At 48.2% G+C, this 11,975-nt stretch overlaps 1 protein-coding gene across 1 annotated transcript in view; it reads right to left on the reverse strand.

Annotated features, from left to right (window-relative positions):
- Positions 1–11,975, reverse strand: part of LOC116360552 (carboxypeptidase M) — a 58,512-nt gene that overhangs the window by 32,558 nt on the left and 13,979 nt on the right. Inside the window, exon 4 of the mRNA XM_031815298.1 lies at positions 3,339–3,508. Within this exon, the coding sequence (XP_031671158.1) occupies positions 3,339–3,508 (170 nt within the window). The remainder of the gene's footprint in view (positions 1–3,338; positions 3,509–11,975) is intronic.

Consider the following 11,975-nt stretch of genomic DNA (forward strand, 5'->3'; position numbering starts at 1 on the left):
CCAAAACAGGTCAGTGCAGACATATATTTACCACCAAAACAGGTCAGTGCAGACAGATATTTACCACCAAACAGGTTGTGTTCATTGCCAGTGGTTTCAGTTAAACGGATGACCACTGATCTAAGCCCTATTACAACAAAAACATGACGAGTCATTTAGTTCCAGGAAGTCATTTAGTTCCAGGAAGTCGTTTAGTTCCAGGAAGTCATTTAGTTCCAGGAAGTCATTTAGTTCCAGGAAGTCATTTAGTTCCAGGAAGTCATTTAGTTCCAGGAAGTCATTTAGTTCCAGGAAGTCATTTAGTTCCAGGAAGTCATTTAGTTCCAGGAAGTCATTTAGTTCCAGGAAGTCATTTAGTTCCAGGAAGTCATTTAGTTCCAGGAAGTCATTTAGTTCCAGGAAGTCGTTTAGTTCCAGGAAGTCGTTTAGTTCCAGGAAGTCATTTAGTTCCAGGAAGTCATTTAGTTCCAGGAAGTCATTTAGTTCCAGGAAGTCATTTAGTTCCAGGAAGTCATTTAGTTCCAGGAAGTCATTTAGTTCCAGGAAGTCATTTAGTTCCAGGAAGTCATTTAGTTCCAGGAAGTTGTTGCCGTCATCTTCTCCAATCACTAAAACTTTGGAAACCCAACTTGATGCGTTATTGTATTGTTGCTTAATAATATTTTTTCCCCCGGAAGGGAGACGTCTCTGTTGTTCTAAGAACCATTCCCTGTTTCAAGTTGTTATGGTAACGAGTAGGTGAGAGGTTTTTTCCACTGTTTGGGGCTGGGATGACTGTGTCAGAGTCAGAGTGTGTGGGTGTCAGTGTCCTGTCCCATCCGGGGAGGACTCCACTGCCAGGGAATGGGATCTGTGTGTGTCCTGTCCCATCCGGGGGGGTAGGAATCCACTGCCAGGGAATGGGAATAACATCTGTGTGAGTCGATGTGAGTGTGTCACTGTTTGGGGCTGGGTGTGTGTGTGTGTGTGTGTGTCCTGTCCCATCCGGGGGGGAATCCACTGGGATCTGTGTGTGTGTGTGTGTGTGTGTGTGTGTGTGTCCTGTCCCATCCGGGGGGTAGGAATTCACTGCCAGGGAATGGGATCTGTGTGTGTGTGTAAATGCAAGTGTTTGTGAGTGAAAGAGAGTGTTTGTGTGTCAGAGAGAAGAGAGACAGAGCGAGAGAGAGAGTCTGTTTTCAGGCCGTAGCTTCCTGCCACTCGCCCACATCAGAGTGTTGTGGGCGAGCGCTGTAGAGGTGTTGTGTCTACAAACATCTCAGATAAAACTCCAGGATCTGTTAATGGGTGTGTGTCACTGCCTCCCTTCCAAATGGAACCCTATTCTCTATTGCAGGGGGCCAACGGAACCCTATTCCCTATCTATGGGGCCAACGGAACCCTATTCCCTATCTAGGGGGCCAACGGAACCCTATTCCCTATGTAGGGGGCCAACGGAACCCTATTCCCTATGTAGGGGGCCAACGGAACCCTATTCCCTATCTAGGGGGCCAACGGAACCCTATTCCCTATGTAGCGGGCCACTTTTACCCAGGGGCCATTTGGGATGTACACTTTCACTGCCTTAGCTGATGATTCACTGGGGTCTCAGTAACCATTCTGCTGTTTACACCCAGAACCATCCTACAGCTGTTATGTTCTGGTCTACTGAGCAACACAACAGGCCAGACCTGCAGCCATCCATCAATCCATCCAGCCACTCAATCCATCCATCCAGCCACCCCATCCATCCATCCATCCATCCATCCATCCACTCCATCCAGCCATCCACTCCATCCAGCCACCCCATCCATCCATCCAGCCACTCCATCCAACCACTCCATCCAACCACTCCATCCAACCACTCCATCCATCCAGCCACCCCATCCATCCATCCATCCAGCCACTCCATCCATCCATCCAGCCACTCCATCCATCCAGCCACTCCAGCCACTCCATCCATCCAGCCACTCCATCCATCCAGCCACTCCATCCATCCAGCCACCCCATCCATCCATCCACTCCATCCATCCATCCAGCCACTCCATCCATCCATCCACTCCATCCATCCATCCACTCCATCCATCCATCCATCCATCCAGCCACTCCATCCATCCATCCATCCATCCACTCCATCCATCCAGCCAGCCACTCCAGCCACTCCATCCATCCATCCATCCATCCATCCAGCCACTCCATCCATCCATCCATCCACCCCATCCATCCACTCCATCCATCCACTCCATCCACTCCAGCCATCCATCCAGCCACTCCAGCCATCCATCCAGCCACTCCATCCATCCATCCATTCAGCCACTCCATCCATCCATCCATCCAACCATCCATCCAGCCAATAATCCTCTAAAGTCTCACTGCCACAACTCTATCCAGACAGTAGAACTCAAACTACATTTAAAGGGGCAATCTGGGATATGAAAAATAAAATAAAACGCCCACCCCGCCACTTGCTTAGGTAAACAGCTGTGGTCTGGAGAAATGTAACCCCTGTTAAATCCATGGACAGCGCTATAGATGCTGACCGACCCTCTAGGAGATCAACACGATACTGTGAAACCGACACGGAGGCACTTTGTCTGGATGAGTGACACCACATAGTCGGACGGTCAGATGTATTCACTCAAACGCACCTAAACACATTGGAAAGCTCTACAACACCAAGTCAGACTGGACCAAGGCTGATTTGGTTGTGAAGTTACTGTACAGTGTCAGAAGGGACAGATGGATCTTATTGACTTTAAGACACAACCCATGATGTCCCTCCATCCACGGTGACTAAGACACAACCCATGATGTCCCTCCATCCACGGTGACTAAGACACAACCCATGATGTCCCTCCATCCCACGGTGACTAAGACAACCCATGATGTCCCTTCATCCACGGTGACTAAGAGACAACCCATGATGTCCCTCCATCCACGGTGACTAAGAGACAACCCATGATGATGTCCCTCTATCCATGGTGACTAAGACAACCCACGATGTCCCTCCATCCACGGTGACTAAGACAACCCACGATGTCCCTCCATCCACGGTGACTAAGAGACAACCCATGATGTCCCTCCATCCCACGGTGACTAAGAGACAACCCATGATGTCCCTTCATCCACGGTGACTAAGAGACAACCCATGATGTCCCTCCATCCACGGTGACTAAGAGACAACCCATGATGTCCCTCCATCCACGGTGACTAAGAGACAACCCATGATGTCCCTCTATCCACGGTGACTAAGACAACCCACAATGTCCCTCCATCCACGGTGACTAAGAGACAACCCATGATGTCCCTCCATCCCACGGTGACTAAGACACAACCCATGATGTCCCGCACTATCTCACCTCCCCTGGGAGTACATGCAGTCTCTGCTGGAGGACTCGAAGCCGTCTGGGTTCATGGAAACCAGGATGTGGACGCGGGTGCTGTTCAGGAGGTGGGTCACCAGCGGGTCGCTAAGGTAACCACGGGTCAGGTGATCGATCAGCTGGAGCAGGAGAACTCTGCCCACCACCTAAAAAAAAAGAGATGCATTCATACAGTTACAACCATAGAGATCCTATTGACTTAGTAGAGGGCCATGTCATAAACCCTCAACGTTCCAGAACGGGAAGAAAATAAAAAGGAATGCGATATCGGAAATTCTATAATAGAATTATAGTCAACCTAAAATATTGTCATATAATTATAAACACATTTTATATGGGAAGAAAATAAAAAGGCATGCGATATTGGAAATTCTATGATAGAATTATAGTCAACCTAAAATATTGTCATAGAATTATAAACACATTTTATACGGGAAGAAAATAAAAAAGGCATGCGATATTGGAAATTCTATAATAGAATTATAGTCAACCTAAAATATCGTCATATAATTATAAATACATTTTATACAGGTTTTATACCAATTGTCTCTATAATTAGTCTATAAAAATATATGTAAACAGACCGTAAAACGTAGACAATCTGACCTTTAAATGCTGTGATAAGATTCTAGTGTTCTAATTCAACGGTTACAACAGTGTTTTAGGTAAATGGTATACTTTATGCCGTCTGAGAAAATGTATTCAATGAACCCTGGACACACTGACAGAGACACTGTCAGAACGTCTGTCTGCTGATCGACTGCAGATAAAACACTGAATAAACTGAGACACATTGTCAGAGACCATCCCCCCCCCCCCCCCCCCACTACTGGTGAACCCACATTCTACTGTCTGAGACACCCCCCCCCCACTACTGGTGAACCCACATTCTACTGTCTGAGAAATGTAGGCTCTTAAAAAACCCTTGAGACCCCGCCATCATCCTCTCCCACCATCCACCCCTCCCTCCCTCTGATTGGATCTTAGCATGACTAATCCTCGTTGACCTTAAGACCAGCACGTATTTCCATTTAGTCTGAGATTGATCAAATCTGCCCTCTCAAAAGATCTGCTACTTACTAAGCAACCAGCTAAACTAATCCTCTACACGGTTAATGTGGTCCTGCTGTTAACCAACCAGCTAAACTAATCCTCTACACGGTTAATGTGATCCTTCTGTTAACCAACCAGCTAAACTAATCCTCTACACGGTTAATGTGGTCCTTCTGTTAACCAACCAGCTAAACTAATCCTCTACACGGTTAATGTGGTCCTTCTGTTAACCAACCAGCTAAACTAATCCTCTACACGGTTAATGTGGTCCTTCTGTTAACCTTCTTCAGTCTGTATAACAATCACACCGCTGCTCACCTGGCTCTGCCGTCAACCCCCTGGCGCCGCCCTCAACCCCCTGGCGCCGCCCTCAACCCCCTGGCGCCGCCCTCAACCACCTGGCGCCGCCCTCAACCACCTGGCGCCGCCCTCAACCACCTGGCGCCGCCCTCAACCCCCTGGCGCCGCCCTCAACCCCCTGGCGCCGCCCTCAACCCCCTGGCGCCGCCGTCAACCCCCTGGCGCCGCAGTCAACCACCTGACGCCGCCCTCAACCACCTGACGCTGCCTGACAACATATTTGAACTGTTCAAGCCCTCAAGATAGATGGGGCAAACTTCAAAACAGAGAAACAGGGTGTACTGGACTGTGATATAACAGTATAACATGCATGATAAGAGCCAAGAGAAATTCATTAGAAGACAGCTGAGATGTGAATAGTTCAAGGTTAATAGCATTGGATCAAGTTGTTCTTGATTTGCTAAGACATTGTGGATGGACCACCATTACTGGGAGCTCTGTATGTGTGTTTGAAGAGGAGTCATCATTGTTTTAGAGGGTTTCGTTCGCCAAGTCCCATGTCACGTCTCTATATTCAAATGATTCTATGCCAAACATGTCAGTTTTTGGGGGCAGTGTCACCTGTTTTGAAGAGGCTGAATAACATTTGAAGAAAGGAGCACGATTAGTTTATTTAATTTCTACTCAATCTGCCGAGGAGAAGGAGAGTAGTTCACCTCCTGGTCCAAAGATCAAACACACAGAATGGTTAACTCCTGTTAGTAATGATTAACACAAATAGAAAACCCTGGCTAGAACTCCAGAGCTTCCGGAAGTAGAATCGGGGGAGCTAACAGAATTCATATGGTTCCATCCCTAAGCAACAGCACATTGTAGTTCCATTGTGTCTCCATCCACTGAGCACTGTGGTATTCTAGAATGCTCCATTCTATTCAGGCTACAACAGTGGAGCACGGCTAGCCCTGAGGCCTAGTCTTCTGAATGGATAGTCAGAGAGAAAAAAAAATGAATGAGTGTGTGTGTGTGTGTGTGTGTGTGCCCCTCAGAGCAACAGAACATGTCCTGTGTGCCCCCAGGTGAAGTAGAGGCAGTGTGACATCGCCGTGACGTCGCTCTGCTACATCCCAGCTGGGGGGAGATGAGGGGAAAGGCCTCATCTGGTATCTCTTAACCATGTCCATTCAGTTTAGAGGAAGGAGCTACAGTAATACTACATCCTATTCCCTATACAGGGCACTACTTTACAGTAGAGCCCAGGGTCCTGGTCAGTAGTGCCCTACATAGTGGATAGGGTGCTATTTGTGACGGTCCTTAAGGCTGCTCCCGGGGACTGACTGACTACTGATCTATGCTGGGATTTGGAAGTCTAGTTACAGTGAAGCCTGGAGGGGATGGAGGAGGGGGGTTTAGGTCTCTCAGTCCCAAGTGCTGGCCCAGTCACAGAGCAGCAGTAGTGCTGGCCCAGTCACAGAGCAGCAGTAGTGCTGGCCCAGTCACAGAGCAGCAGTAGTGCTGGCCCAGTCACAGAGCAGGAGTAATGCTGGCCCAGTCAGAGAGCAGGAGTAATGCTGGCCCAGTCAGAGAGCAGGAGTAATGCTGGCCCAGTCAGAGAGCAGGAGTAATGCTGGCCCAGTCAGAGAGCAGGAGTAATGCTGGCCCAGTCACAGAGCAGGAGTAATGCTGGCCCAGTCACAGAGCAGGAGTAATGCTGGCCCTGTCTGAGAGAAGGAGTAATGCTGGCCCTGTCTGAGAGCAGGAGTAATGCTGGCCCTGTCTGATAGGAGGAGTAATGCTGGCCCTGTCTGAGAGCAGGAGTAATGCTGGCCCTGTCTGAGAGCAGGAGTAATGCTGGCCCTGTCTGATAGGAGGAGTAATGCTGGCCCTGTCTGATAGGAGGAGTAATGCTGGCCCTGTCTGATAGGAGGAGTAATGCTGGCCCTGTCTGATAGGAGGAGTAATGCTGGCCCTGTCTGATAGGAGGAGTAATGCTGGCCCTGTCTGATAGGAGGAGTAATGCTGGCCCTGTCTGATAGGAGGAGTAATGCTGGCCCTGTCTGATAGGAGGAGTAATGCTGGCCCTGTCTGATAGGAGGAGTAATGCTGGCCCTGTCTGATAGGAGGAGTAATGCTGGCCCTGTCTGATAGGAGGAGTAATGCTGGCCCTGTCTGATAGGAGGAGTAATGCTGGCCCTGTCTGATAGGAGGAGTAATGCTGGCCCTGTCTGATAGGAGGAGTAATGCTGGCCCTGTCTGATAGGAGGAGTAATGCTGGCCCTGTCTGATAGGAGGAGTAATGCTGGCCCTGTCTGATAGGAGGAGTAATGCTGGCCCTGTCTGATAGGAGGAGTAATGCTGGCCCTGTCTGATAGGAGGAGTAATGCTGGCCCTGTCTGATAGGAGGAGTAATGCTGGCCCTGTCTGATAGGAGGAGTAATGCTGGCCCTGTCTGATAGGAGGAGTAATGCTGGCCCTGTCTGATAGGAGGAGTAATGCTGGCCCTGTCTGATAGGAGGAGTAATGCTGGCCCTGTCTGATAGGAGGAGTAATGCTGGCCCTGTCTGATAGGAGGAGTAATGCTGGCCCTGTCTGATAGGAGGAGTAATGCTGGCCCTGTCTGATAGGAGGAGTAATGCTGGCCCTGTCTGATAGGAGGAGTAATGCTGGCCCTGTCTGATAGCTGCACAGGGAAACAGGGCAGCAGTGCTGTTAGTTAATAAATTGATGTTTTTGTAGTGCATGGAATACCATGAATTAGTTAATTGTTTGCAGTAGGAGAGGATTGGAGAGTGTTACATTACAAATGTGGGTTGAGTCCCAAATCAGACCCTATGTAATGCATTCATTTTGACAAGAGCCTGGTCAGAAATAGTGCACTACATAGGGAATAGAGCGCCATTTGGGACAGAGCCGTGATGTACCCCTTCAGGGGTAGTTCAGCTGTACAACAATGGACTCTACAAACAGAAGCATACCCTCCACCCCTCCCCTAAACTGTTGACAACCCTAGGGTGGCTGACCACCCCTCCCCTAAACTGTTGACAACCCTAGGGTGGCTGACCACCCCTCCCCTAAACTGTTCGACAGCCCTAGGGTGGTTCTAACCACCCCTCCCCTAAACTGTTGACAGCCCTAGGGTGGCTCTAACCACCCCTCCCCTAAATAGTTGACAGCCCTAGGGTGGCTCTAACCACCCCTCCCCTAAACTGTTGACAGCCCTAAGGTGGCTCTAACCACCCCTCCCCTAAACTGTTGACAACCCTAGGGTGGCTAACCACCCCTCCCCTAAACTGTTGACAACCCTAGGGTGGCTCTAACCACACAGCAACGCTCCTCTCCTCATAAAACCATCAGAAACCAAGCAGCGCCGCCTCATAAGTTGCAAAGTTGAGAGTAAAAACAGAAACACCACTACTACTGAGAGAGGAGAATATTCACATCAGTCTTTATACCTCGCTGACACCACTACTACTGAGAGAGGAGAATATTCACATCAGTCTTTATACCTCGCTGACACCACTACTACTGAGAGAGGAGAATATTCACAGCAGTCTTTATACCTCGCTGACACCACTACTACTGAGAGAGAGAATATTCACATCAGTCTTTATACCTCGCTGACACCACTACTACTGAGAGAGGAGAATATTCACATCAGTCTTTATACCTCGCTGACACCACTACTACTGAGAGAGGAGAATATTCACAGCAGTCTTTATACCTCGCTGACACCACTACTACTGAGAGAGGAGAATATTCACAGCAGTCTTTATACCTCGCTGACACCACTACTACTGAGAGAGGAGAATATTCACAGCAGTCTTTATACCTCGCTGACACCACTACTACTGAGAGAGAGAATATCACATCAGTCTTTATACCTCGCTGACACCACTACTACTGAGAGAGGAGAATATTCACATCAGTCTTTATACCTCGCTGACACCACTACTACTGAGAGAGGAGAATATTCACAGCAGTCTTTATACCTCGCTGACACCACTACTACTGAGAGAGGAGAATATTCACAGCAGTCTTTATACCTCGCTGACACCACTACTACTGAGAGAGGAGAATATTCACATCAGTCTTTATACCTCGCTGACACCACTACTACTGAGAGAGGAGAATATTCACATCAGTCTTTATACCTCGCTGACACCACTACTACTGAGAGAGGAGAATATTCACATCAGTCTTTATACCTCGCTGACACCACTACTACTGAGAGAGGAGAATATTCACATCAGTCTTTATACCTCGCTGACACCACTACTACTGAGAGAGGAGAATATTCACATCAGTCTTTATACCTCGCTGACACCACTACTACTGAGAGAGAGAATATTCACATCAGTCTATATACCTCGCTGACACCACTACTACTGAGAGAGAGAATATTCACATCAGTCTTTATACCTCGCTGACACCACTACTGAGAGAGAATATTCACATCAGTCTTTATACCTCGCTGACAGCTCGTTCTAACAGCCGTGTTTTTCCCTCAGCCAGACGTGAAGCGACATCATTTAAGATGGAAGTAAAATGGTCAAATGGAGGTGGAAATGTGTCTACTGGCTTCATGCGTCCCAAATAGCACACTACTCCCTATTTAGTGCACTTCTTTTGATAGGGATCAGGTAAAAAAAAAATAATAGTGCACTATAAAAGAGAAATAGGGTGCCATTTGTTTTTGGTTTAAGTTTAGTTCTAGGCCCTCTCCTCTTCTCTATAAACCAAGTCACTCTGCTCCCTCATATCCTCACATGGTCTCTCCCATCACTGCTATGAGGATGACACTCAGCTACTCTTCTCCTTCTGACACCCAGGTGGCGACAGGTATCTCTGCGTGCCAGACAGACATCTCAGCTTGGACGTCGGCCCACTACCTCAAGCTCAACACGGAGCTGCTCTTCCTCCCGGGGGAAGCGCCTGTCCACTCCAAGACCTCTCCATCCCGGATGACAACTCCACGGCGTCCCCCTTCCAGAGCATAAACAACCTTAGCGTGACCCTGGACAACACCCAGTCAACCTCTGCAAACATCAAAGCAGCGACTCACTCCTTCAGGTTCATTCCCTACAACATCTGTAGAGTACGACCCTTCTTCCACCACTAGCTGTCTTGGGGCCTCAGTCTACTACTACCACCACCATTAGCTGTCTTGGGGCCTCTCAGTCTACTACCACCACCACCACCACAACTAGCTGTATTGGGGCCTCTCAGTCTACTACTACCACTAGCTGTCTTGGGGCCTCTCAGTCTACTACCACCACCACCACTAGCTGTCTTGGGGCCTCTCAGTCTACTACTACCACTAGCTGTCTTGGGGCCTCTCAGTCTACTACCACCACCACCACCACCACTAGCTGTCTTGGGGCCTCTCAGTCTACTACTACCACTAGCTGTCTTGGGAGCTCTCAGTCTACTACCACCACCACCACTAGCTGTCTTGGGAGCTCTCAGTCTACTACTACCACCACCACTAGCTGTCTTGGGGCCTCTCAGTCTACTACCACCACCACCACTAGCTGTCTTGGGGCCTCTCAGTCTACTACCACCACCTGTCTTGGGGCCTCAGTCTACTACCACTAGCTGTCTTGGGAGCTCTCAGTCTACTACCACCACCACTAGCTGTCTTGGGGTCTCTCAGTCTACTACTACTACCACCACCACCACTAGCTGTCTTGGGGCCTCTCAGTCTACTACTACCACCACTAGCTGTCTTGGGGCCTCAGTCTGAGTCATAGTACTGTTAGCCGTCTTAGGGCCTTTAAGTCTTCTAACAGCAGACTCCTCAGAGTCATGTCTATTTACAGTAAGTCTTATTTCCACTTATTACACACCCTCCATTTTGTCACAAGTCCACACCCTCCAAGTCCATTCCATCTCACTAAAGTAGGGGTCAACCATTTCTATCTGCAGGCGTCGTGGTGTGGGTGCAGGCTTTTGTCCCAACCAAGCAGTAACACCTGACCTGATTTAACTAATCAGTCTTAAAGGGATACGTCGGCATTTTAGCAACAAGGCCCTTTGTCTACTTCCCCATAGTCAGATGAACTCGATGTCCAGTATTAAAGACGTTCGATATAGTTTCGCTAACTAAAGCTAGCTAGCAACTGCACTAGCTAGCAACTGCACTAGCGCTAGTTATCAACTGCACTAGCGCTAGTTAGCAACTGCACTAGCGCTCGCTAGCAACTGCACTACTAGCGCTCGCTAGCAACTGCACTACTAGCGCTCGCTAGCAACTGCACTACTAGCGCTCGCTAGCAACTGCACTACTAGCGCTCGCTAGCAACTGCACTACTAGCGCTCGCTAGCAACTGCACTACTAGCGCTCGCTAGCAACTGCACTACTAGCGCTCGCTAGCAACTGCACTACTAGCGCTCGCTAGCAACTGCACTAGCGCTCGCTAGCAACTGCACTAGCTAGCAACTGCACTAGCGCTCGCTAGCAACTGCACTAGCGCTCGCTAGCAACTGCACTTGTTAGCAACTGCACTCGTTAGCAACTTGCTTCAAACTGCACGCTGAGACAAATTTTATCCACAAGTTCATCTGACTCTGGGGAAAGTAGATAAAAAGGGCCTCAATGCCAAAATCCCGAAATATCCCTTTAATTAAAAGACTAGGATAAGCCAATAATCTGAACGAGGCGTGTTACTGCTGGGCTGGATCACAGACGTACACCCAGATAGTCTCTTTGCGGTTGAGATCGGCCATCACTGTTCTGAAGCTTCTGACTGGGCGTTCACAGGTGGAACTGCAGGATGGTGCAACAGAGTTAAAAACTGTTCATTCCCTTCCAACTGACACATTTCAAGATGGCGTCTTTCAAGCTGACAAACAGGAAACCTGTACATACCTTTTAAAACCCTTTCCTGCAATCAAATGACCAAATTGTTCTCTAGACTACCGAGAACATCATTAATATTTTTCATAATTCATAATTCAATATTTTTCAACAATTTTATTAAAATGTAAAAAATCTGGTGTTTCTATTTCAAGCAATTGATATATATTTCAATCTTCTGTGATGTATATAAAGTGTAATATTAGGAAGCAAACTCAAAATGTAATACATTTCAACTCTATATCTGACCTGGTACAGGTGACTTCTTCTTTAAGCCCATAACCATGTGTGTGAGGTGTACACTTTAGTTACAAAGTAGATTTGTTTCAGACTACCCAGAATCCCTCTGTGACCCTCTTTTTTTTAACCCTTTTCTACATTGTAGAATAATAGTGAAGACATCGAGA

This window comes from Oncorhynchus kisutch, unplaced genomic scaffold (genome assembly GCF_002021735.2).
Source record: "Oncorhynchus kisutch isolate 150728-3 unplaced genomic scaffold, Okis_V2 Okis09a-Okis19a_hom, whole genome shotgun sequence".
In the NCBI taxonomy this organism is placed as follows: domain Eukaryota; kingdom Metazoa; phylum Chordata; class Actinopteri; order Salmoniformes; family Salmonidae; genus Oncorhynchus; species Oncorhynchus kisutch.